Consider the following 27929-nt stretch of genomic DNA (forward strand, 5'->3'; position numbering starts at 1 on the left):
TTTAAGTTTTATCTTTTGACTTCTAGGGGATTGAAAATACCAGCGATACAATACTGGAGGAATGTCTGGCGCTAAAAAATACATCAATAAATAAATAAAAATAAACCATTAAATAAAAAAGTTAATTAACTAGATAAGTAAATAAATAATATAAACAATTAAATAAAGTAAATAATTCAATAATATAAAGAAAAGCAAATAAAATAAAGTAAATAAATTAATAATATAAACAAGAAATTAAATAAGTAAATAAAATAAATAAGTAAATAAATAATGCACATGAATCAAACCATTTAAATGCATTGTTTTTTATTTTATTTTTATTTTTATATATATGCATAAAAATGAAAATACGGAAGTGTGAATAAAGCCTTAAAGGGGTATTCCAGGAAAAAAAAATGTTTTTATATATATCAACTGGCTCCAGAAAGTTAAACAGATTTGTAAATTACTTCTATTAAAAAATCTTAATCCTTTCAGTACTTATGAGCTTCTGAAGTTAGGGTTGTTCTTTTCTGTCTAAGTGCTCTCTGATGACACGTGTCTCGGGAACCGCCCAGTTTAGAAGCAAATCCCCATAGCAAACCTCTGCTAAACTGGGCGTTTCCCGAGACACGTGTCATCAGAGAGCACTTAGACAGAAAAGAACAACCTAAACTTCAGAAGCTCATAAGTACTGAAAGGATTAAGATGTTTTAAAAGAAGTAATTTACAAATCTGTTTAACTTTCTGGAGCCAGCTGATATATATAAAACGTTTTTTCCTGGAATGCCCCTTTAAGGCCACATCCACATGTACGATACCAATGTGTGTGTGTGTGAACCCTTATTATGGTCCCACGTCCTGGTCCTCTATGGGACCGACAGCAGAGATGGAGGGTTTTGGGTTTGCATCATTATAACATGTGTGATGCGTATTTCTCAATTTAACACCATGTTTCCCAACCATTGTGCCTCCAGCTGTTGCAAAATGACAACTCCCAGCATGCCCGGAGAGCCTTTGGCTGTCCGGGCATGCTGGGAGTTGTCATTTTGCAACAGATAGAAGTGCACTGGTTGGACTGGACATGCTGGGAGTTGTAGTTTTGCAACAGCTGGAGGCACCCTGGTTGGACTGGGCATGCTGGGAGTTGTAGTTTTGCAACAGCTGGAGGCACCCTGGTTGGACTGGTCATGCTGGGAGTTGTAGTATTGCAACATTTAGAGGCACCCTGGTTGTACTAGGCATGTTGGGAGTTGTAGTTTTGCAACAGCTAGAAGCGCACTGGTTGGACCAGGCATGCTGGGAGTAGTAGTACTGCAACAGCTGGAGGCACACTGATCCACGTCATCACAACAAAGATCCATCATCTGCTACAAACCGAAAAAAACAAAACAAAACAAAACATCTGCCGGCGGTGGCTCCATATGCTGCTCCTCCAGACTACCAGGAATCAGTCATGTGTGAACGACCTGACAGCTAATCCCATAGAGCTAAGACAAAGAGAGGAGACCCCCCCCCCCCCCCTCAATTCAGGAATCTTGGGATCTTTACATTACAAATAGAATGAAAACCTCCATTCTTTACACTGCAGGCTGCACCGATCATAGAGTCTGAGAAACCGTGATCAACTGCAGGTGGAATAGTGTTAATTGTAACCTGTAGTCATTGTTACCCCAAGCAGTGTGCCTCCAGCTGTTGCAAAACTATAACTCCCAGCATGCACGGACCAATTACTGTGCCTCCAGCTGTTGCAAAACTACAACTCCCAGCATGCCCGAACCAACCAGTGTGCCTCCAGCTGTTGCAAAACTACAACTCCCAGCATGCCCAGACCAACCAGGATGCCTCCAGCTGTTGCAAAACTACAACTCCCAGCATGCCCAGACCAACCAGGGTGCCTCCAGCTGTTGCAAAACTACAACTCCCAGCATGCCCAGACCAACCAGGGTGCCTCCAGCTGTTGCAAAACTACAACTCCCAGCATGCCCAGACCAACCAGGATGCCTCCAGCTGTTGCAAAACTACAACTCCCAGCATGCCCAGACCAACCAGGGTGCCTCCAGCTGTTGCAAAACTACAACTCCCAGCATGCCCGGACCAATTACTGTGCCTCCAGCTGTTGCAAAACTACAACTCCCGGCATGCCTGGAAAGCCAACTGTTGTGCACAAACCTTCTCCAGACTGGTCTTGTCTATTCCACAAGAGTTAATCGTAATCCTGAAGCTTCTGAGGCCTCCCTGCGGACCAGGCATAGAAGGGGTCTCCAGGGACCCCTATAGTGTTTACTACAATGAAGAGGAGGAAGAAATCTCCAGGGCGCAGTCTGAACAGGACCTGACAAAAATAGATGAAACTCTAAGAAGATATTACAGAGCTGCTCTTAAAGGGCCATAAACAAAAAGGCAAAACAATAGAGAGGGGACACGATTGTAAAAAACCAAACAGCCAAATAACATCACCGCATAGGGCTCAGATATCACCAGAGGGGCCACAGACTGTCAGACACATATTGTTCTTTGACTTTGGTGCCACTGAGGCCATGTTCACACTACGGAATGTCCGCACGGAAAACCTCAGTGTTCACATTCCACATGAATGCACCGTCCCCAAAAGGATGAAAGCGTCCATTTTTCTGCGGACACTGAAATCAGAATTTCCATGTCAGAAACATCTGGCTTGGAAATTCTGACGTGTGAACATGGCCTCAAGCTGATATGGCTGATAACAGAGAACAATCGATTATATTCACCTGTCCTACAGTCACCTCTCCTCTCCTGACATGGCTGATAACAGAGAACAATAGATATATTCACCTGTCCTACAGTCACCTCTCCTCTCCTGACATGGCTGATAACAGAGAACAATAGATTATATTCACCTGTCCTACAGTCACCTCTCCTCTCCTGACATGGCTGATAACAGAGAACAATAGATATATCCACCTGTCCTACAGTCACCTCTCCCCTCCTGACATGGCTGATAACAGAGAACAATAGATATATCCACCTGTCCTACAGTCACCTCTCCCCTCCTGACATGGCTGATAACAGAGAACAATATATATATTCACCTGTCCTACAGTCACCTCTCCTCTCCTGACATGGCTGATAACAGAGAACAATAGATTATATTCACCTGTCCTACAGTCACCTCTCCTCTCCTGACATGGCTGATAACAGAGAACAATAGATATATTCACCTGTCCTACAGTCACCTCTCCTCTCCTGACATGGCTGATAACAGAGAACAATAGATTATATTCACCTGTCCTACAGTCACCTCTCCTCTCCTGACATGGCTGATAACAGAGAACAATATATATATTCACCTGTCCTACAGTCACCTCTCCTCTCCTGACATGGCTGATAACAGAGAACAATAGATATATTCACCTGTCCTACAGTCACCTCTCTCCTCCTGACATGGCTGATAACAGAGAACAATAGATTGTATTCACCTGTCCTACAGTCACCTCTCCTGACATGGCTGATAACAGAGAACAATAGATATATTCACCTGTCCTACAGTCACCTCTCCCCTCCTGACATGGCTGATAACAGAGAACAATAGATATATTCACCTGTCCTACAGTCACCTCTCCTCCTGACATGGCTGATAACAGAGAACAATAGATATATTCACCTGTCCTACAGTCACCTCTCCTGACATGGCTGATAACAGAGAACAATAGATATATTCACCTGTCCTACAGTCACCTCTCCTCTCCTGACATGGCTGATAACAGAGAACAATAGATATATTCACCTGTCCTACAGTCACCTCTCCCCTCCTGACATGGCTGATAACAGAGAACAATAGATATATTCACCTGTCCTACAGTCACCTCTCTCCTCCTGACATGGCTGATAACAGAGAACAATAGATTGTATTCACCTGTCCTACAGTCACCTCTCCTGACATGGCTGATAACAGAGAACAATAGATATATTCACCTGTCCTACAGTCACCTCTCCTCCTGATATGGCTGATAACAGAGAACAGTAGATTATATTCACCTGTCCTACAGTCACCTCTCCCCTCCTGACATGGCTGATAACAGAGAACAATAGATTATATTCACCTGTCCTACAGTCATCTCTCCTCTCCTGACATGGTTGATAACAGAGAACAATATATTATATTCACCTGTCCTACAGTCACCTCTCCCCTCCTGACATGGCTGATAACAGAGAACAATAGATTATATTCACCTGTCCTACAGTCACCTCTCCCCTCCTGACATGACTGATAACAGAGAACAATAGATATATTCACCTGTCCTACAGTCACCTCTCCTCTCCTGACATGGCTGATAACAGAGAACAATAGATTATATTCACCTGTCCTACAGTCACCTCTCCTCTCCTGACATGGCTGATAACAGAGAACAATAGATATATCCACCTGTCCTACAGTCACCTCTCCCCTCCTGACATGGCTGATAACAGAGAACAATAGATATATCCACCTGTCCTACAGTCACCTCTCCCCTCCTGACATGGCTGATAACAGAGAACAATATATATATTCACCTGTCCTACAGTCACCTCTCCTCTCCTGACATGGCTGATAACAGAGAACAATAGATTATATTCACCTGTCCTACAGTCACCTCTCCTCTCCTGACATGGCTGATAACAGAGAACAATAGATATATTCACCTGTCCTACAGTCACCTCTCCTCTCCTGACATGGCTGATAACAGAGAACAATAGATTATATTCACCTGTCCTACAGTCACCTCTCCTCTCCTGACATGGCTGATAACAGAGAACAATAGATATATTCACCTGTCCTACAGTCACCTCTCCTCTCCTGACATGGCTGATAACAGAGAACAATAGATATATTCACCTGTCCTACAGTCACCTCTCTCCTCCTGACATGGCTGATAACAGAGAACAATAGATTGTATTCACCTGTCCTACAGTCACCTCTCCTGACATGGCTGATAACAGAGAACAATAGATATATTCACCTGTCCTACAGTCACCTCTCCCCTCCTGACATGGCTGATAACAGAGAACAATAGATATATTCACCTGTCCTACAGTCACCTCTCCTCCTGACATGGCTGATAACAGAGAACAATAGATATATTCACCTGTCCTACAGTCACCTCTCCTGACATGGCTGATAACAGAGAACAATAGATATATTCACCTGTCCTACAGTCACCTCTCCTCTCCTGACATGGCTGATAACAGAGAACAATAGATTATATTCACCTGTCCTACAGTCACCTCTCCTCTCCTGACATGGCTGATAACAGAGAACAATAGATATATTCACCTGTCCTACAGTCACCTCTCCCCTCCTGACATGGCTGATAACAGAGAACAATAGATATATTCACCTGTCCTACAGTCACCTCTCTCCTCCTGACATGGCTGATAACAGAGAACAATAGATTGTATTCACCTGTCCTACAGTCACCTCTCCTGACATGGCTGATAACAGAGAACAATAGATATATTCACCTGTCCTACAGTCACCTCTCCCCTCCTGACATGGCTGATAACAGAGAACAATAGATTATATTCACCTGTCCTACAGTCATCTCTCCTCTCCTGACATGGTTGATAACAGAGAACAATATATTATATTCACCTGTCCTACAGTCACCTCTCCCCTCCTGACATGGCTGATAACAGAGAACAATAGATTATATTCACCTGTCCTACAGTCACCTCTCCCCTCCTGACATGACTGATAACAGAGAACAATAGATATATTCACCTGTCCTACAGTCACCTCTCCTCTCCTGACATGGCTGATAACAGAGAACAATAGATTATATTCACCTGTCCTACAGTCACCTCTCCCCTCCTGACATGGCTGATAACAGAGAACAATAGATATATTCACCTGTCCTACAGTCACCTCTCCTGACATGGCTGATAACAGAGAACAATAGATATATTCACCTGTCCTACAGTCACCTCTCCTCTCCTGACATGGCTGATAACAGAGAACAATAGATATATTCACCTGTCCTACAGTCACCTCTCCTCTCCTGACATGGCTGATAACAGAGAACAATAGATTGTATTCACCTGTCCTACAGTCACCTCTCCTCTCCTGACATGGCTGATAACAGAGAACAATAGATATATTCACCTGTCCTACAGTCACCTCTCCCCTCCTGACATGGCTGATAACAGAGAACAATAGATATATTCACCTGTCCTACAGTCACCTCTCCCCTCCTGACATGGCTGATAACAGAGAACAATAGATTATATTCACCTGTCCTACAGTCACCTCTCCTCTCCTGACATGACTGATAACAGAGAACAATAGATTATATTCACCTGTCCTACAGTCACCTCTCCCCTCCTGACATGGCTGATAACAGAGAACAATAGATATATTCACCCGTCCTACAGTCACCTCTCCTCTCCTGACATGGCTGATAACAGAGAACAATATTATGTTCCTGTCCCTTTAATTCCCATTTCATCTGTTGCTGCAGTACACGGGACGAGGAGCAGTAATGATCAGCCTATCGCCATGGTGACATAAATAATAAACAAGCCGGTGGTGTCTCCAGATGGGGCTGCGTACATCTTATGGGGGGGGGGGGGAGGGGTCATCCATAGTCACAGGTGAGAACATTCCGGACAATACACGATGGCGCCTGCACTGCGGCTTTGTTCTCACTGTTTACCTACAAACCACAATGTTACTACATATTTGGCGCCGTTCTCCCTTCACGTCCTCTGAATAGTTATTGATAAATCATCATCCGCCATCAATCATCGCCATCAGCTGGTAAACAAGAAATTCTGTCCTCACTATTACACAACAATTTACTATGGAAACAGGAGACAATTTAGCGCAAAAGAATGGAAATAATCAATTAATAAAGATTTATAAAATCTAAACAGACGCCTCATGTGACTTCGGCAAAATAGTTGGGAATTGGCGCTGGAGAGAATGGCGCAGATCTCCATAACACAGAATCCAATAAATATATATATATTATACCGCACAATATACGTTTTTTTATTATTTACTTTTTTAAACATTGGAGTCGCCCATTTAATAAGAGTTGCCCAATGTAAACTGCGCCAAACAATACAAAAACGCGGCATGAACAGAGCCGCCTCCATTGCCTCCGAACATGATGAAGATTTCCCGTTTCTAGTCTCCGCAGATTTCCCCTCTCTGCTTGCTGTCAGGGAAAGAAAATAAATTCTAGTTTATAGGTGGAAAATGTTGTCCTGCTTGGAGAGGTGCGGGGTCGTTACAGTGTATCAGAACCACTTTCCTCAAGTGTCGAAAGAAATTGTAATAAGGCCGGAGCGTGATACGAGGAACGTGTCCAAAAGTTACTGCCCCACCCCCCCTTTTCTGCGACAACAAACAGCGGACACATCGGGGTATATAACTACATCCTACACGTTACGGTGTTTATACGCGGCCTCCATTGTGCGGCATCAGGACCCAACAAACACGCACCGCCCCGCAGGGGGAGCCCCCAAAATATACAATGAGCAGGAAGAGACCGCCGGTAATGTTCCTGTTATTTGCTTTCTTACAAAATAAGCCAATTAACAATATGGAAACGATGAATTCTGCAAGAAAAAACAAAGTCACGACACCGCAGCTGCTGCCAGCTGGACCAGGGCCAAAGACAGATCGGGTCAACACAAAGCGCGCGAGAAAAACGGAACCAGCGTGGAATCCGATCTACAAAACTGTAACAATATAAAAGTGACACAAAACAACACAACAGATCACAACATAATAAAGAAGATACAAAAAACTATTACGGGTCACAAAGTGCAAGATCACAAAACTGGATCCCGCGCCATAAAGTGACATCGTAGATCACAATGTGACAACGTAAAAAGTACGCTCTGCGCCGCCAGGACACTTAAGGTCATGTGACCTCCGCTTACAACGTGCAGTAATATCCCTGAGATACAATGTTTCCTCCTGTAAATATTTTGATATAATTTTTTTCTAGGAAAAAGATACAAATTGTGTTTGCAAGGACCCTGGAGGGGGGGGGTAACTGAGCGGCTCCAGACACGTGAAAGGGTTAATAGCGCACACTCTGTGCAACGCGGCACCTTAGGCAGGCGCTATTTGTGTAATGTGATAGACCGCGGCAGAGGATCACATGTCCAAGGTCATCACATAATAAGGATCTGAACCACAGAGATCTAGTATATACCAGGGTTCAAAACTACAAGGCTGTCAGGGCATGCTGGGAGTTGTAGTTTAACAACAGATGGAGAGCTAAAGCTTGGGAAATAGGATGCACTAAAGGCTGTCAGGGCATGATGAGAGTTGGAGTTTAGAAACAGCTGGAGGCACACTGTTTGGAAAACACTGAGCTATAGGTTGGGAAATATAATGCGCTGAGGGCTGTCCGGGCATGCTGGGAGTTGTAGTTTAGAAACAGCTGGAGGCACACTGGAAAACACAGCTTCAGGTTGGAAACAGAAAGCACTAAAGGCTGTCAGAGCATGCTGGGAGTTGTAGTTTTGCATTAGTTGGAGAACTATAGGTTAGGAAATAGGATGCACCAGTGAGATCTACCGATGGATGTCAGGGCATGATGGGAGTCTTGAAACGCACAGGGGTATAGCAGGGTGTCTCCAGCTGTTGCTAAACCACAACTCCCAGCATGCCTGGACTGAAAAAAGCTGCCCAGGCAAGCTTGGAGTTGTAGTTCTGCAACAGCTGGAGGCACCCTGGGTGGGAAACACAGAACTACAGTGTGGGAAATTTAATGCACTGAAGGCTGTCCGGACATGATGGGAGTTGTAGTTTTGGAACACAGAATACACTTTTGGTTTGAATACACTGCATAGAAATTAACTAACCCAGTGCTTTCCAAACAGTATGCCTCCAGCTGTTGCAAAACTACAACTCCAAGCATGCCCGGACAGCCGTTGGCTGTCCGGGCATGCTGGGAGTTGTAGTTTTGCAACAGCTGGAGGTGCCCTGATTTGATTACACTGCTTTGAGTCCATGGCACTGACCCCCAGAGCTGCTATCAATGCAGTAACTTCAATCACAATGAAGGGTTAAAGGGTTAAAGGTCCAGCAGCCGTCATCACATTGATACCAGCACCCGAGGGGTTAGTCACGCAGAGGATATCCTGAGTGTCTCTGTACAGGAAGCCTCCGCCGCCGTACCTGGTAGTAGGTCTTGATGTGTCGCACCAGGATGGTCAGGTTCTGGATCCGCAGGTTGATGTCGTTGTTGACCTGTTTGTTGATTCGCTGGTTGGACGGTCGCGGATCTCTGTGCGGAGAGAGAGAAGGGATCGGTCAGCGAGTAATTATATACAGTGCAGGGTCAGAGGTCACTCTCACCCCCAGACCCTAATCATACGGCTCCTAGGGGGAAGGTGAAGGGGGCAGAACTGCTCTAGTCACATCCAGAGCTGCAATCACAATTCTGCTGGAGAAGATCACAAGGGATCGGATCATACACTGGGGGAGATCGAGAGACCTGAACTAAAAGAATCTTAGGGATGGATCTATAGGGATCTATAATGAATCTATAGGGATTTATAAGGAATCATTGGGATCTATAGGGATTTATAATGAATAAATGGGATCTATAGGGATTTAGAAGGAATCTACAGGGATTTATAAGGAATCATTGGGATCTATAGGAATTTATAAGGAATCTATAGGGACCTATAGTGATTTATAAGGGATCTATAGGGATTTATAATTAATCTATAGGGATTTATAAGGAATAATTGGGATCTATAGGTATTTATAAGGAATAATTGGGATCTATAGGAATTTATAATGAATCTATAGGGACCTATAGGGATTTATAAGGAATCTATAGGGATTTATAATGAACCTATAGGGAGTTATAATGAATCTATAGGGATTTGTAAGGAATCATTGGGATCTATAGGGATTTATAATGAAGCTATAGGGATCTATAGGGCTTTATAAGGAATCATGGGATCTATAGGGATTTATAATGAAGCTATAGGGATCTATAGGGCTTTATAAGGAATCATGGGATCTATAGGGATTTATAATGAATCATTGGGTTCTATAGGGATTTATAAGGAATCTATAATGAATCATTGGGATCTATATGGATTTATAAGGGATTTATAGAGATTTATAATGGATCTATAGGGATTTCTAATGAATCATAGGGATCTAGAGGAATTTATAATGAATCTATAGGGATCTATAGGGATTTCCATTAAAATTAGACGGAAAAAGTTCAGCACAGGTAATTTTTGTTTTATTTTACAATGAAAGTGCATAGTAATTATTTGGGATGTAATACGATGTTTACGCGTCTTTTGTAATACATTTTTTATGCGTTTTTGCACACATTTTATTTTTATTTTTTTACATATTAGTGTCTAAATACTAGAAAAATGGAAATAAACTAATTTGTATAGACTGCACAGAAAATGCCAATAAAATATACATAAAAAATAAATAAAATCGCCCAAAAAATGCTAAAAAAATATAAGACCCAAAAAGCTATACATAAATAGTAATAAAATAATTAAATAACTATAAGTAATTAAAAAAAAATCGAATAAAAACAGTATTTTTGAGCCATATTAGCTATTGCAGTGTTTTCTAACCAGGGTGCCTCCAGCTGTTGCAAAACTACCCAGCATGCCCAGACAGACAACGGCTGTCCGGGCATGCTGGGAGTTGTAGTTTTGCAACAGTTGGAGGCACTCTGGTTGGGAAACACTGCCTAATAGAAAGAAATTGTAATAAGGTCGGAGAGTGACATGGCGATCGTGTCCAACAACTCCCAGCATGCACGAATAGCCAAGAGCAACAGCTGGAAGCACACTGGGTGTGAACAGAGCCTTAGGTCGGGCATCTGAACATGTTGCAGATTTGCATTATCTTCAGATCTGTCTACTTTGCCCCAACATTCTACGCCAAATATTTTGCACAATTTTGTCACATCCCTCTTCCCCAGAAAGCCACACCCCTCTTCCCCAGAAAGCCACACCCCTCTTCCCCAGAAAGCCACACCCCTCTTCCCCAGAAAGCCACACCCACCTTCCCCAGAAAGCCACACCCCTCTTCCCCAGAAAGCCACACCCCTCACCTGAGAAGCCACACCCACCTTTTGCAAAAATAGTTTAAGACCCCTAAATTCACAATAAAATTCACCCAAATTCTGCAATATTTTTTGACAATGTCCAAGTGCAAACACCTTAGTAAATGGGCCCCAGTAAGGTCATGTTCACATGGCAAAATGTCCGTGCGGAATTCCACTGGAATATTCTGCAGTGACATTACGCAGCAGCAGAGTCTTATTGATTTCAGTGGATTCTGCTGAACTGTTCAAGAAATTCTGAAATTTCTGGTGCGAAAATCCCGATCCCGGTGTCTCCAGACGTCTATTCTTTCTGCGGATTCCGTAAGTAAATACATTGCTGTCGGCGAGACGGCGCATCTCCGAGCGGTCCTAGCGCCCGCTGTCACCGTCATTCCGTGTGGACATTTCGCACATTTTTCTCCCGTGCGGACACGGCCTAACTTTACTCCCGGCAGAGGACGACGGCGCCCGCAGGATCCGGTTCACATTCTCCAGTTCTTGAATGGTTTCTGCAGCTGTGAATATTTCGGCGCCTTTTGACAGTAAATCCTATAACAAGACGATTATAGAGCGCGGCGTCTCGTGTGTCACCGGCACATGGAACTATAGTGTCAGCTGTCACATATCTGAGGAGGACGGCACCCAGGGGCCCCGGGGACAGCTGCTCAGGACAGAGCCCAGAGGTCAAAGGGCACAGAGCCTCCATAGGGTGTAATAGTGACAATACAAGAAAACGCCGAACCACGTGGAGAACACCCCAAATCTGTAAGGGACACCTGTCATATATAGAACACTGGTGAGGAAAAGAAAGTCCGGGCATGCTGGGAGTTATAGTTTTGCAAGAGCTGGGGACACAAGGTCTTAGGGTCAGCTGTCAGTGCATGCTGGGAGCTGTAGTTCTGAACACTGCCCCTGTATAGTAATGACATCCCCTTAGGGAAGGGTTTTCCAGCTAGGGTGCCTCCAGCTGTTGCAAAACTACAACTCCCAGCATGCCCAGACTGCCTTTGGTTGATGATTTCCGTTATTTGAACCTCATTGAGGCTGAGACTGTAAAACACAATGACACAACCGATCAGCCCCCGTGCGGCCTTATCTGCTCCGGATCATCTCCAAAATTCTATATGAAAACTTTCCAGGCTTTGGTCACCTGTGATTTCTCTCCTGGAAACCATCATCCAGCCGACATCTTATAATCTCATTGCTTCAATTACTCCTAATAACCTAAATCTGCTCCACCTATGAGCATCCAAGAGGTGCGGGGGTCCAGGGACGTCCCGGGGGTAGTTACCTCCTTCACCCCTCCACCCCCTCCCTCCGAACCAGAACTGAAAGCTGCTCTGTACAGGCGACTCCCAAATGAATGGCGTCCAAGTACTGTTCAGGGTTTTCATGGGTTAACGACTGCCTGTCCGGAGTCACAGATTACTGCCCCCCTCCCAGCTACAGTGTTCATCAGTGCAGCTAAAGGGGTTATCCAGGAATAGAAAAACAAAGCTAATTTCTTTTAAAAACTGCTCCCCGTCTGTCTCCAGGTCGGGTGCGGTTCTGCAGCTCAGTTCCATTTAAAGGGATACTCCGCCCCTAGACATCTTATCTCCTATCCAAAGGATAGGGGATAAGATGTCCGATCGCCGCGGTCCAGCTGCTGGGGACCCCGGGGAACGTCGCTGCGGCACCCCGCTATCATTGCTGCACAGAGTGAGTTCACTCTGCACGTAATGACGGGCGATACAGGGGCCGGAGCATCGTTGCGTCATGGCTCCACCCCCTTGTGATGTCATGCCCCGCCCCTTTCACTACAAGTCTATGGGAGGGGGCGTGGCGGTCGTCACGCCCCCTGCCATAGACTTTCATTAACGGGGCGGGCCGTGATGTCACGGGGGGCGGAGCCATGACGTCACGCTGCTCCGTCCCCTGTATCGCCCGTCATTACGTGCAGAGTGAACTCACTCTGTGCAGCAATGATAGCGGGGTGCCGCAGCGACGTTCCCCGGGGTCTCCAGCAGCTGGACCGCAGCGATCGGACATCTTATCCCCTATCTTTTGGATAGGAGATAAGATGTCTAGGGGCGGAGTACCCCTTTAAGTGAATGGAGCCAAGTTACAATACCACAGCCAACCTAGACACAGACGTGGAGCTGTTTTTTATGAAAGAAATTAGCTCTGTTTTTCTATTCCCAGAATAGAAAGAGGCAAAATAAAAATGAAAAATTAACTCATTGGTGTCATCTGCCTCTGAACATTTATTTCTGCACCCGTCGCCTTCACACACGACTTGTTCTGAGCCAGAAAGGAAGTGGTTGAAAAGTCACTCTACAGTTTTCGCAATGAAAATGCACATTGATCTACGGATTGAGTGATTAGTCATAAGAGACATGAATACTGCGACACTATGGAGGTCTTCTGCAAATAACACTCAACTAGTACTAAAAAAATAAGCTAAAAAAAAGTTTGCACAATTCACATATAAAGCAGCGGCGAAAAAAATCAAACAACCCATTCAGCTCTGCTACATCTGTATACGGATCCACAGCTTAGTCTTCCCCCGTATACTCACATCTGCAGCATGATCTTGTTGAGGAAGACGCCGTCCACCAGATCCATGTATGTCGCCAGTTTACTCTCATTCTCGTTCCCGCACGGTCCGAAGGTTTTCACCTATAGAAGCGGAAAAAGAAAAAAGACGAGATCGATGAGAAGGAAAATCTGGAGGAATCCAGGTGATTACAGGACAAACTCCGGGGTGATCAATTACCGTCATACAGTGCAGTCTAATACACAACCTGTCCTGTGTATTCTATTGTGGAACATCCACTGCAGCATTTCCCAACCAGCGTGCCTCCAGCTGTTGTAAAACTACAACTCCCAGCATGCCCGGACAGCCGTTGGCTGTCCGGGCATGCTGGGTGTTGTAGTTTTGCAACCTCTGAAGGTCCGCAATTTGGAAACCACTGCTCTATGAAATCAAAAAATTAGCTACGGGCATGCTGGGAGTTGTAGTTTTGCAACAGCTGGAGGCACACTGGCTGGAAAACTGATGTAGTGTTATTTTATAGATAGGTCTAATCTAAAACAACTGTATCTCATTTATTATACAACCGATGGGACATTGATACATTGTATCAGAGAGAGAAACCAGGATCAGTAAGGACCTCACCAGCAGAATAGTGAGTACAGCTCTGGAGTATAATACAGGATATAACTCAGGATCAGTACAGGATAAGTAATGTAATGTATGTACACAGTGACCTCACCAGCAGAATAGTGAGTACAGCTCTGGAGTATAATACAGGATATAACTCAGGATCAGTATAGGATAAGTAATGTAATGTATGTACACAGTGACCTCACCAGCAGAATAGTGAGTACAGCCCCGGAGTATAATACAGGATATAACTCAGGATCAGTACAGGATAAGTAATGTAATGTATGTACACAGTGACCTCACCAGCAGAATAGTGAGTACAGCTCTGGGGTATAATACAGGATATAACTCAGGATCAGTACAGGATAAGTAATGTAATGTATTTACACAGTGACCTCACCAGCAGAATAGTGAGTACAGCTCTGGGGTATAATACAGGATATAACTCAGGATCAGTACAGGATAAGTAATGTAATGTATGTACACAGTGACCTCAGCAGCAGAATAGTGAGTGCAGCTCTGGAGTATAGTACAGGATATAACTCAGGATCAGTACAGGATAAGTAATGTAATGTATGTACACAGTGACCTCAGCAGCAGAATAGTGAGTGCAGCTCTGGAGTATAATACAGGATATAACTCAGGATCAGTACAGGATAAGTAATGTAATGTATGTACACAGTGACCTCAGCAGCAGAATAGTGAGTGCAGCTCTGGAGTATAGTACAGGATATAACTCAGGATCAGTACAGGATAAGTAATGTAATGTATGTACACAGTGACCTCACCAGCAAAATAGTGAGTACAGCTCTGGAGTATAATACAGGATATAACTCAGGATCAGTACAGGATAAGTAATGTAATGTATGTACACAGTGACCTCACCAGCAGAATAGTGAGTACAGCTCTGGAGTATAATACAGGATATAACTCAGGATCAGTACAGGATAAGTAATGTAATGTATGTACACAGTGACCTCACCAGCAGAATAGTGAGTACAGCTCTGGGGTATAATACAGGATATAACTCAGGATCAGTACAGGATAAGTAATGTAATGTATGTGCACAGTGACCTCACCAGCAGAATAGTGAGTACAGCTCTGGGGTATAATACAGGATATAACTCAGGATCAGTACAGGATAAGTAATGTAATGTATGTGCACAGTGACCTCACCAGCAGAATAGTGAGTGCAGCTCTGGAGTATAGTACAGGATATAACTCAGGATCAGTACAGGATAAGTAATGTAATGTATGTACACAGTGACCTCACCAGCAAAATAGCGAGTACAGCTCTGGAGTATAATACAGGATATAACTCCGGATCAGTACATGATAAGTAATGTAATGTATGTACACAGTGACCTCACCAGCAGAATAGTGAGTACAGCTCTGGAGTATAATACAGGATATAACTCAGGATCAGTACAGGATAAGTAATGTAATGTATGTACACAGTGACCTCACCAGCAGAATAGTGAGTACAGCTCTGGAGTATAATACAGGATATAACTCAGGATCAGTACAGGATAAGTAATGTAATGTATGTGCACAGTGACCTCACCAGCAGAATAGTGAGTACAGCTCTGGGGTATAATACAGGATATAACTCAGGATCAGTACAGGATAAGTAATGTAATGTATATACACAGTGACCTCACCAGCAGAATAGTGAGTACAGCTCTGGAGTATAATACAGGATATAACTCAGGATCAGTACAGGATAAGTAATGTAATGTATGTGCACAGTGACCTCACCAGCAGAATAGTGAGTACAGCTCTGGAGTATTATACAGGATGTTCTAGGACTTTAGATAACTTATATCTGTATAATGTGGATCTGAAGAGACGGATTCGCGTTCATATAACCCAATGGGCCTCAGCATTAGGATAATTTCGCCTCTGACCTACAACAATCGTCATTGCCAAATAGTCAGGAGTTCCCACCCTCCTTGGAAGCGGCGCCCTGGCATCCATTATAACAGGATCCCTCACTCTGCAGTCAGGACACAACTCTCCGGCTCTGCTCTGCAGACAAACAAAAGCCCTGGAACTAAGAAGGATGTTATTGTCAATGTGACCCAGAGCAGAGACAAAAGCCGCAGCCCCCCCCCCCCCCCATGAGACTCCTCTGCAGTCTCTCTCTCTCTAGAGAACCGTTACCCTCCCAGCACCTGTCTCCTGATGACAGTCACAACCTGTCTGACAGCGCTGGAGAGAAGTGACCCCTAATAGACATATCTGTACGCGGCACCTGTGATGACAGGTTTACACCCTGTGTGGTCAGTCGTGGCCCAGTTGGTGAACTCGGCCACAGAAGGACAAAAGTTATTCACAAATGGCTCTGGAGCAGTGTTTCCAAAGCAGTGTGCCTCCAGCTGTTGCAAAACTACAACTCCCAGCATGTCCGGACAGCCAACGGCTGTCCGGGCATGCTGGGAGTTGTAGTTTTGCAACAGCTGGAGGGACACTGCTTTGGAAACACTGTTTTAAAAAGAGTCAAAGCTACATTATATATATTTTTATTTATTTTAAAGAATTCTATATATATTTTTAACATTTATTTATTTTTATTTATTTCTTATCTAATTCTACATTGCATTGCAGTTACCTGGTGGATTCCCAAACGTTGCATCATTTTTGGTGCCTGTTCCAAAGCATACATATAAGCCTTTATCTCAGGCCTAAGGGGGATGGGTTACACTACAGACTATTGCTCCCAAGTCCTGAGAGAACAACCCCCCCCCCCCCCCCACTCCCTTTCCATCCATGAGAACTTAAAGATCTGAAAAAGACGAAAGACGATCCGGTATTTTGTTGTGTAATGAAGTGTTTCATATTACAGTCCACACAGAGTCACCGCACCCAGATATAGAGGCGGCTGGACGACAGGCACAAAATACAAGAGACCTGACAATATACAGCCCAGACCACCGGGACAAAATACAGGAGAACTCACTATATACAGCCCAGACCACCGGGACAAAATACAGGAGAAATTACTATATTACAGCCCAGACCACCGGGACAAAATACAGGAGAAATTACTATATAAAGCCCAGACCACCGGGACAAAATACAGGAGAACTCACTATATACAGCCCAGACCACCAGGACAAAATACAAGAGACCTGACAATATACAGCCCAGACCACCGGGACAAAATACAGGAGAAATTACTATATTACAGCCCAGACCACCGGGACAAAATACAGGAGAAATTACTATATAAAGCCCAGACCACCGGGACAAAATACAGGAGAACTCACTATATACAGCCCAGACCACCAGGACAAAATACAAGAGAACTCACTATATACAGCCCAGACCACCGGGACAATATACAAGAGAACTCACTATATACAGCCCAGACCACCGGGACAAAATACAAGATAACTCACTATATTACAGCCCAGACCACCGAGACAAAATATAAGAGACCTGACAATATACAGCCCAGACCACCGGGACAAAATACAGGAGAACTCACTATATACAGCGCAGACCACCGGGACAAAATACAAGAGAACTCACTATATACAGCCCAGACCACCAGGACAAAATACAAGAGACCTGACAATATACAGCCCAGACCACCGGGACAAAATACAAGATAACTCACTATATTACAGCCCAGACCACCGAGACAAAATATAAGAGATCTGACAATATACAGCCCAGACCACCGGGACAAAATACAGGAGAACTCACTATATACAGCCCAGATCACTGGGACAAAATACAAGAGAACTCACTATATTACAGCCCAAACCACCAGGACAAAATACAAGAGAAATTACTATATACAGCCCAGACCACTGATACAAAATACAAGAGAACTCACTATATACAGCCCAGACCACCGAGACAAAATACAAGAGAACTCACTATATACAGCCCAGACCACCGGATAAAATACAGGAGAACTGACAATATACAGCCCAGACCACCAGGACAAAATACAAGAGTACTCACTATATACAGCCCAGACCACGGGACAAAATACAGGAGAATAATAATTTTATTTATATGGCGTCTACAGATTCCGCAGCGCTTACAATTATGGGGAACAAACAAAGACAAGTATCAGACATAATATTACACAATAACTATTCAAACAAGAGGTGTGGGGAAATGTTGGGGGATATGTTGGGGGATATGTTGGGGGATATGTTGGGGGATATGTTGGGGGATATGTTGGGGGATATGTTGGGGGTATGTTGGGGATATGTTGGGGATATGTTGGGGATATGTTGGGGATATGTTGAGGCCAATTAGAGACTGTTATAGGCCTGTCTGAAGAGATGTTGTTGTTGAGTCTGAGGGATTGAGGGATAGCATTCCAGAGAACCGGTGCAGCACGAGTGAAGTCTTGGAGACGGGAGTGAGAAGTTCGGATTATAGAAGATGTTAGTGTGAGATCATTAGCAGATTGGAGAGAACGTGTAGGATGGTAGACGGAGATGAGAGAGGAGATGTAGGGAGGTGCAGCATTGTGGAGAGCTTTGTGTGTGAGACTGAGGATTTTGTACTGTATTCTGGACTGAATTGGTAACCAGTGTAGTGACTGGCACAGGGAGGAGGCGTCGGTGTAGCGGCTGGAGAGGAAGATGAGTCTGGCTGCGGCATTAAGGATGGACTGGAGAGGAGAGAGTTTGGCCTATTAGTAAAGAGTTACAGTAGTCGAGGCGGGAGTGAATCAAAGCAATAATGAGAGTTTTAGCAGTTTCGGTCGTGAGAAACGGGCGGATTCTGGAAATGTTTTTGAGATGCAGGTGACAAGAACGTGAAAGAGACTGAATATGGGGAGTGAAAGACAGATCAGAGTCCAGTATAATCCAAGACAGCGAGCCTGCTGCCCGGGAGTTATGGTAGTACCACATACCGAGATGGAAATGTCAGGGGTAGGTACAGGATCAGTTAATGGAGAAAAAACAAGAAGTTCTGTTTTAGAAAGATTTAGTTTCAGATATAAAGAGGACATGATGTCTGAGACGGCAGCGAGACAGTCACTGGTATTCTGTAGGAGTGCAGGGGTGATGTCTGAGACAGCAGAGAGACAGTCACTGGTATTCTGTAGGAGTGCAGGGGGGATGTCTGAGACGGCAGAGAGACAGTCACTGGTATTCTGTAGGAGTGCAGGGGGGATGTCTGAGACGGCAGAGAGACAGTCACTGGTATTCTGTAGGAGTGCAGGGGAGATGTCTGAGACGGCAGAGAGACAGTCACTGGTATTCTGTAGGAGTGCAGGGGTGATGTCTGAGACAGCAGAGAGACAGTCACTGGTATTCTGTAGGAGTGCAGGGGTGATGTTGGAGGAAGAGGTATAGAGTTGGGTGTCATCAGCATAGAGGTGGTACTGGAAACCAAATCTACTGATTGTTTTTCCAATGGGGGATGTGTAAAGTGAAAAGAGTAGAGGACCCAGGACCGATCCCTGGGGAACCCCGACAGCAAGAGGAAGAGGAGAAGAAGTAGAGCCAGAAAACGAGACGCTAAAGAAGCGGCCAGAGAGATAGGAGGAAAACCAGGCGAGTACAGAGTCCTTGAGACCGATGGAGCGGAGACTACTGAGGAGGAGTTGGGGATCCACAGTGTCAAAAGCCGCAGACAGGTCCAAGAGAATCAGTAAAGAGAAATTGCCATTTCATTTTGCTGTCAGAAGATCGTTACGGACTTTGGTTAGGGCCGTTTCTGTGGAGTGAAGGGAGCGGAAACCAGACTGTAAGGGGTCAAGGAGAGAGTTCTCGGAGAGATAGTGGATAAGGCGGGAGTAGACCAAGCGTTCCAGGAGTTTGGAGATAATGGGGAGATTTGAGACGGGTCGATAGTTGGCTGCACAGGACGGGTCCAGAGATGGTTTTTTCAATAGTGGGTTATGATAGAGTGTTTGAAGGAGGAGGGAAAGACCCCAGAAGAGAGGGAGAGGTTAAAGATTTTAGTTGGGTGACAGCTGATAGCAGGAGAGAGAGACTGGATGTGGTGTGAAGGCATGGGGTCACTAGAGCAGGTAGTGGGGCGGGCGGAGGAGAGGAGCCTGGAAACCTCATCCTCCGTTAGAGGCTCAAAAACTGAGAGTGATGAAGAGGAGACGTGGCTGGGAATTGGATCTTTTAGGGGACTGGGAGAGGATTTCCTCACAAATGTCATCAATTTTAGTAAATAGTAGAACTGACAATATACAGGTCAGACCACCGGGACAAAATACAAGAGAACTCAATATATACAGGTCAGACCATTAGGGCAAAATACAAGAGAACTCATTATATACAGCCCAGACCACCGGGACAAAATACAAGAGAACTCACTATATACAGCCCAGACCACCGGGACAAAATACAAGAGAACTCAATATATACAGGTCAGACCATTAGGGCAAAATACAAGAGAACTCACTATATACAGCCCAGACCACCGGGACAAAATACAAGAGAAATTACTATATACAGCCCAGACCACCGGGACAAAATACAAGAGAACTCACTATATACAGCCCAGACCACCGGGACAAAATACAAGAGAACTCACTATATACAGCTTTGATTAAGACGACCACAGAACCTTATAGTGTATCAGGTCTCTTGGGGCTTGTGACCCTAATACTGATAGTAACATTGGCCACATTACACTGCCTGAAGTCAGACACAGATGTCTGAGCAGTAACAAGAAGAAAGAAAGTGACAAGTTACAACTCAGCCGTATATACAGGATGCCAACAATAGATATACAGTAAATGGGGCATTTCCTGCCACAATCACACAAATTCCTCCCCCTCCCCCTAAAAATATAAATCTTCTATTCACAGTCTAGTTACTTATATCTATTTCTGGAAAACCTGGGTGACAACCAATATGACCAGAGGTGTAACATGTAGTCATGGGCCCCACTGTGACCACGTTCAGCAGCAAGTACAGAAGAGATGTCACAGTACAGGGATAATACACACAGTGATGTCACAGTACAGGGATAATACACAGTGATGTCACAGTACAGGGATAATACACACAGTGACGTCACAGTACAGGGATAATACACACAGTGATGTCACAGTACAGAGATAATACACAGTGATGTCACAGTACAGGGATAATACACACAGTGATGTCACAGTACAGGGATAATACACAGTGATGTCACAGTACAGGGATAATACACACAGTGATGTCACAGTACAGGGATAATACACAGTGACGTCACAGTACAGGGATAATACACACAGTGACGTCACAGTACAGGGATAATACACACAGTGATGTCACAGTACAGAGATAATACACAGTGATGTCACAGTACAGGGATAATACACACAGTGATGTCACAGTACAGGGATAATACACACAGTGATGTCACAGTACAGGGATAATACACAGTGATGTCACAGTACAGAGATAATACACAGTGATGTCACAGTACAGGGATAATACACACAGTGATGTCACAGTACAGAGATAATACACAGTGATGTCACAGTACAGGGATAATACACAGTGATGTCACAGTACAGGGATAAAACACACAGTGATGTCACAGTACAGAGATAATACACACAGTGATTTCACAGTACAGAGATAATACACACAGTGATGTCACAGTACAGAGATAATACACAGTGATGTCACAGTACAGGGATAATACACACAGTGATGTCACAGTACAGGGATAATACACACAGTGATGTCACAGTACAGGGGTAATACACACAGTGATGTCACAGTACAGGGATAATACACAGTGATGTCACAGTACAGGGATAATACACACAGTGATGTCACAGTACAGGGATAATACACACAGTGATGTCACAGTACAGGGATAATACACACAGTGATGTCACAGTACAGGGATAAAACACACAGTGATGTCACAGTACAGGGATAAAACACACAGTGATGTCACAGTACAGGGATAAAACACACAGTGATGTCACAGTACAGGGATAAAACACACAGTGATGTCACAGTACAGGGATAAAACACACAGTGATGTCACAGTACAGGGATAAAACACACAGTGATGTCACAGTACAGGGATAAAACACACAGTGATGTCACAGTACAGGGATAAAACACACAGTAATGTCACAGTACAGGGATAAAACACACAGTAATGTCACAGTACAGGGATAATACACACAGTGATGTCACAGTACAGGGATAATACACACAGTGATGTCACAGTACAGGGATAATACACAGTGATGACACAGTACAGGGATAATGCACAGTGATGTCACAGTACAGGGATAATACACACAGTGATGTCACAGTACAGGGATAATACACACAGTGATGTCACAGTACAGGGATAATACACACAGTGATGTCACAGTACAGGGATAATATACACAGTGATGTCACAGTACAGAGATAATACACAGTGACGTCACAGTACAGGGATAATACACACAGTGACGTCACAGTACAGGGATAATACACACAGTGACGTCACAGTACAGGGATAATACACAGTGATGTCACAGTACAGGGATAATACACAGTGATGTCACAGTACAGGGATAATACACACAGTGATGTCACAGTACAGGGATAATACACACAGTGATGTCACAGTACAGAGATAATACACAGTGATGTCACAGTACAGGGATAATACACAGTGATGTCACAGTACAGGGATAATACACACAGTGATGTCAAAGTACAGGGATAATACACACAGTGATGTCACAGTACAGGGATAATACACAGTGATGTCACAGTACAGGGATAATACACACAGTGACGTCACAGTACAGGGATAATATACACAGTGATGTCACAGTACAGAGATAATACACAGTGATGTCACAGTACAGAGATAATACACAGTGATGTCACAGTACAGAGATAATACACAGTGATGTCACAGTACAGAGATAATACACAGTGATGTCACAGTACAGGGATAATACACAGTGATGTCACAGTACAGGGATAATACACAGTGATGTCACAGTACAGAGATAATACACACAGTGATGTCACAGTACAGGGATAATACACACAGTGATGTCACAGTACAGGGATAATACACAGTGATGTCACAGTACAGGAATAATACACACAGTGATGTCACAGTACAGGGATAATACACACAGTGATGTCACAGTACAGGGATAATACACACAGTGATGTCACAGTACAGGGATAATACACACAGTGATGTCACAGTACAGAGATAATACACAGTGATGTCACAGTACAGGGATAATACACACAGTGATGTCACAGTACAGGGATAATACACACAGTGATGTCACAGTACAGAGATAATACACAGTGATGTCACAGTACAGAGATAATACACAGTGATGTCACAACACAAGAGTAACAATAAATACAACAGACAGGGGTAACCATAGGGCTCAGTAGTGAAGCCTGGAATGGCGCCACATTGTTTCCCTGACACTTTACATACTTCTCTCCTTAGTTACTATAACAGCTGTTGCTTCGGTACATTTGACCCTTGTTACAGCTATAATGGAGTTTGCTATGTTTGGTTTGTTATTAATCAGTTCAACTAGACATAATAGCCATTCAGGATCATAGGAGAGTTGGGTGTCAGCCCCCTTGGGTGGCTGATTCCTGGGCAGAGGCCCTTAAAATGTTCAGGATACATAAAGCAGATCTATAAGGGACCACCTGACCGCAGAGCTAGCAATCTAATGGCCAGGAAGCCTAAGGGGTCGGAGCTGTTGGTGCATTCTGGGGCTGAGGGGGTTAAGCGGTGCCCCAGGCGGGTGAATTGTCAGTTTTGGTTACAGGGCTATAAAGTTTATTCTGTGTCTGGAGGAAGTGGCCCTATTATCACCTACATGAGACCCCCACATCTCCAGGAATGCTGCAGGGTGGGGGCAGGGCAAGGAGATCGGGGCTGCAGATCAATAGACAACACGTGACTGCAGGTGGTCGGTGCGGGGGAGGGAGGAGGGGGGCGAACAACGGATACAATGTAACTAAAGAAAAAATAAACAACCAAACTGTTAAATATAAACAGAACGAAGTCGAAACAAAGTAACAAGAGGGAATCAGTCACAAAGTAACAATGTTTAGGGCAGTGGTCTTCAACTTGCGGACCTCCAGATGTTGCAAAACTACAACTCCCAGCATGCCCGGACAGCCAACGGCTGTCCGGGCATGCTGGGAGTTGTAGTTTTGCAACATCTGGAGGTCCACAGGTTGGAGACCACTGGTTTAGGGGATCCCCAGCAACCGCTGCCAGACACCAGGACACTTAGGACCCCCAGGACACTCACCCACGTGACCAGCGGACTCTCCAGGAACAGGTCCAGGAGCTGGGAGATGGTAACATCCATTATATCCAAGGGATCGGCCCCAAATATCAGAGGAGTAGAGAGGAGTCCATGCTGCTGCCGGTGCCCCTGCTAACAAGTGAACAATGAGAGTCTCATCCCTGCAGGGGGCAGAGCACAACCCTCCTCCTCCTGCTGATCAGTGAAGATCTGCTCTCAGGTGATCAGTCATCCAGAGACCCCCACATACAGGGAGGCATGAACTTACTAAGGGGGTCTTACAGCAGGAAACTCACTACTGGGGGCAACTTACTACAGGTAGAGACTGTGCAGGCAGCATGGAGGGTGGATGGGCACAGGGGCAGCCAGTCAGACAGCAAAGTGGGTGTGGTGGACTTTACACTGACCAATGGGAGAGGGAGTTCAGTCTGAAGGGGGTTGGCTGGGGGGTTTGAACAATGCTGGGGGGAGCTGCACCTGTGCCCTGCTGTCTGGGTAGTTGGTACTGAGTTATATCCTGTATTATACTCCAGAGCTGTACTCACTATTCTGCTGGTGGGGTCACTGTGTACATACATTACATTACTTATCCTGTACTGATCCTGAGTTATATCCTGTATTATACTCTAGAGCTGCACTCACTATTCTGCTGGTGAGATCACTGTGTACATACATTACATTACTTATCCTGTACTGATCCTGAGTTATATCCTGTATTATACTCCAGAGATGTACTCACTATTCTGCTGGTGAGGTCACTGTGTACATACATTACATTACTTATCCTGTACTGATCCTGAGTTATATCCTGTATTATACTCCAGAGCTGCACTCACTATTCTGCTGGTGAGATCACTGTGTACATACATTACATTACTTATCCTGTACTGATCCTGAGTTATATATCAGACAGGAGGCTCATATCTTATGCATTAATCTTCCTTTATTAATGCCCATAGCAGAAATTCAAAACTCTTTTAATGAATTTTTACTAAAACTTAAAGAACCACTTAAAACTACAACTCCCAGCAGTCCATAGGGTGTATTGACCAATCCCTGGTCAGGATGCTTGGTATATAAAGGACTGCTTCCATCGTCTCCTCCTCTTTCTTTCTGCTCATAGCAGAACTTCAGATAAGTATTATCAATGTTGTTTGACTGTCTGGGCATTTCAAGTATAGGTCTGTATTCTATAATACAGTCCTCCCTGTTGCCCTGTGTTTTTCATTCTTTTCATTCTATTTTTTATTACATTCTATTCATTATATTTGCGACTATATAATCTATTATTTCTATACTCTGATTCTCTAATACTGCGCCCTTATACCCCCACTTCGGGGTTTTTCTTTTTCCTGTCAGCGGCACACGCCGCCCCTGTGCGGCGCCTGTCACAAGTCAACTCACTTCTTCTTCAGCGCCATCTTCGGCACCATTTTATTTACCTCTCTTCTTCTTCTTCCTCCTTTTCGCGCTCGCTCCGCGCGGAGGGGAGGTAGGCGTGTCTTAGTCAGATAGCTCGTCCTATCTGTGCACAGTGAGCGGTAATCTCGCGAGATTTCGCCGCTCTGCGATTTTTCAACACTCCTCCCTGCATCGCAATCTCCAGTTCAGTGAGATCGGCGTGAGGGACGGAGCCTGGACTAGTTGTTGCTGTACATTGTCGGTATTTACTGGGAATTTATTCCCTATTACCCTTACTGCCCCAGCTTACCTCTATAAAGCCCTTGTAGATTCTAACTGCTACAGTCCCTGGGTACATTCACATACCCCATACTGATTAACATTATGGCAGATGACAATACTACTAGTTCCCCCAGGGGAGAGGATCCTTCCTTGGATGCACCCCTTTACCTGACTGCTGCCCAGATCCAAGATCTGATAAATAAATCAGTGCAAGCAGCGATGTCCTCTGTCCTACCCCCCAAAAGTTCGCAGCATCCTGCACATACTTCTCAAAAACCCTCATGCAGTGGCGAACCACCCTATAAAAAGGGTAAAGCGTCTCAAAAACGCAATCATACCATCATGGTATCCGACTCCCCGGCAGGGGAAGTAAATTGTATGCACCAGGCAGTTCCCGAACCGGCCTGCCGACCCACTTTGCCTCCAGACTCTAATAGACCCCTGGGCCCCGGGGAGTTGCGTAAGCAGGGGCAACGATCCGCTAGACGGACCAAACCGGATTCATTTGTAGATTCTACAGATGAAGAATCCTCCGCAGAATCCGAAGTGGCTGATGCCAATGAGTCTGACGATGCAATTGAGGATAGTGGGCATATGGCGATCCCTGAGGACGCTAACCCTGTACCCCAGGGTGACATCGTGTTAGACTCTCGTGGAGAGCCTTTCTTTGACCCAGAGGCTATAACCCATCCACGCTCTGGAGACTGGGCTCCCACCCCTGAAGTGTCCCAATATATAGAACATTGGGCTCGCAGGTCGGTGGATAAGGCTAACCGCAACAAGTTAAAGGCGGAATGCCCCCGACCATGCATCCCCAAGAAGGTGGTGCTGACGCCCGAAATTGACCCCATACTCTTACGATACCTCACTAAACATGGAAAATATTCCAAGAAGGGTATCGAGAGATCCTTCAGGACCATCCAGGATCGAATCTTGGACCTCTTCGGTCCTGTCACCATGATTCTCAATCTATCAGAACAGGCGGCGGCAACCGATCAACCGATCGATCTGCTACAACTTAGAGGTTGGGCCCAAAGAGCGGTATGTTTGCTCGGGTGTGCAAACACCACTTGTGCGACTGAACGTCGACGATCAATCTTGATGAGACTTGACCCACAACTCTCTCACTTAGCGGAGACTGAACCCGGACCCGCTGCCGAGGGCCTTCTCTTCGGAGATACCCTTATCAAAGACATCAATAAGATGGTCGGGCTGTATACCAGCCTTGACAAAGCCCAAACATCCCTTAAGAAATCGAGTTCGGCTAAGGTTTTCACAACGGCCGGCAGAAGCAGGAGCCGATCTGCCGGCCGCAACTACAATACTAGGCCGTACAACAGAGCTCCAGCTCCTCAGTACAACCAGGCTCCACAACCCTACCCTGTGCCAGTCGCACAATCTTCACCCTTCTTTCCACCCCGTGGACGTCCTTGGAGAGGACGTGGAGGAAGAGGCTACCCCCGCTCCAGACATACTACCGGTGAGTACAACACACCTGAGTTCTTTTCCCATTCCCGTAGGGGGCAGACTGCAACATTTTATCCACGCATGGTCAGCAATTACTGCAGACGCATGGATACTCCGGACAGTGGCAGGGTATCAGATAGAATTCTGTTCCCTACCAGACTTAACTTCAATTCCACACCCCATCCGGTTCTCCGAACTAAACGTTGCTCTTATAGACAACGAATTACAGGACCTTCTGTCCAAACAAGCGGTGATGGAGGTGGACCCCCTTTCCCCGGGGTTCCTCAGCAACCTCTTTCTGGTCAAAAAGAAAGGGGGA

General features: G+C 44.9%; 1 protein-coding gene across 3 annotated transcripts in view; it reads right to left on the reverse strand.

The window, feature by feature from the left end:
* The window catches only part of CCDC88C (coiled-coil domain containing 88C), a 101687-nt gene extending 76919 nt beyond the window's left edge, over window positions 1-24768 (reverse strand). For all 3 annotated transcript variants that reach the window (XM_056546971.1, XM_056546970.1, XM_056546972.1), the window contains exons 1-3: window positions 24464-24768; window positions 13621-13721; window positions 9140-9248 (exon numbers count right to left, since the gene is read on the reverse strand). In XM_056546971.1, coding sequence (XP_056402946.1) covers window positions 9140-9248; window positions 13621-13721; window positions 24464-24523 — 270 coding nt within the window. In that variant the 5' untranslated portion in view covers window positions 24524-24768. The remainder of the gene's footprint in view (window positions 1-9139; window positions 9249-13620; window positions 13722-24463) is intronic.
* Between the last annotated feature and the right edge of the window lie 3161 nt (window positions 24769-27929).

The sequence above is a fragment of the Hyla sarda genome, chromosome 11, assembly GCF_029499605.1.
Source record: "Hyla sarda isolate aHylSar1 chromosome 11, aHylSar1.hap1, whole genome shotgun sequence".
Taxonomy (NCBI): domain Eukaryota; kingdom Metazoa; phylum Chordata; class Amphibia; order Anura; family Hylidae; genus Hyla; species Hyla sarda.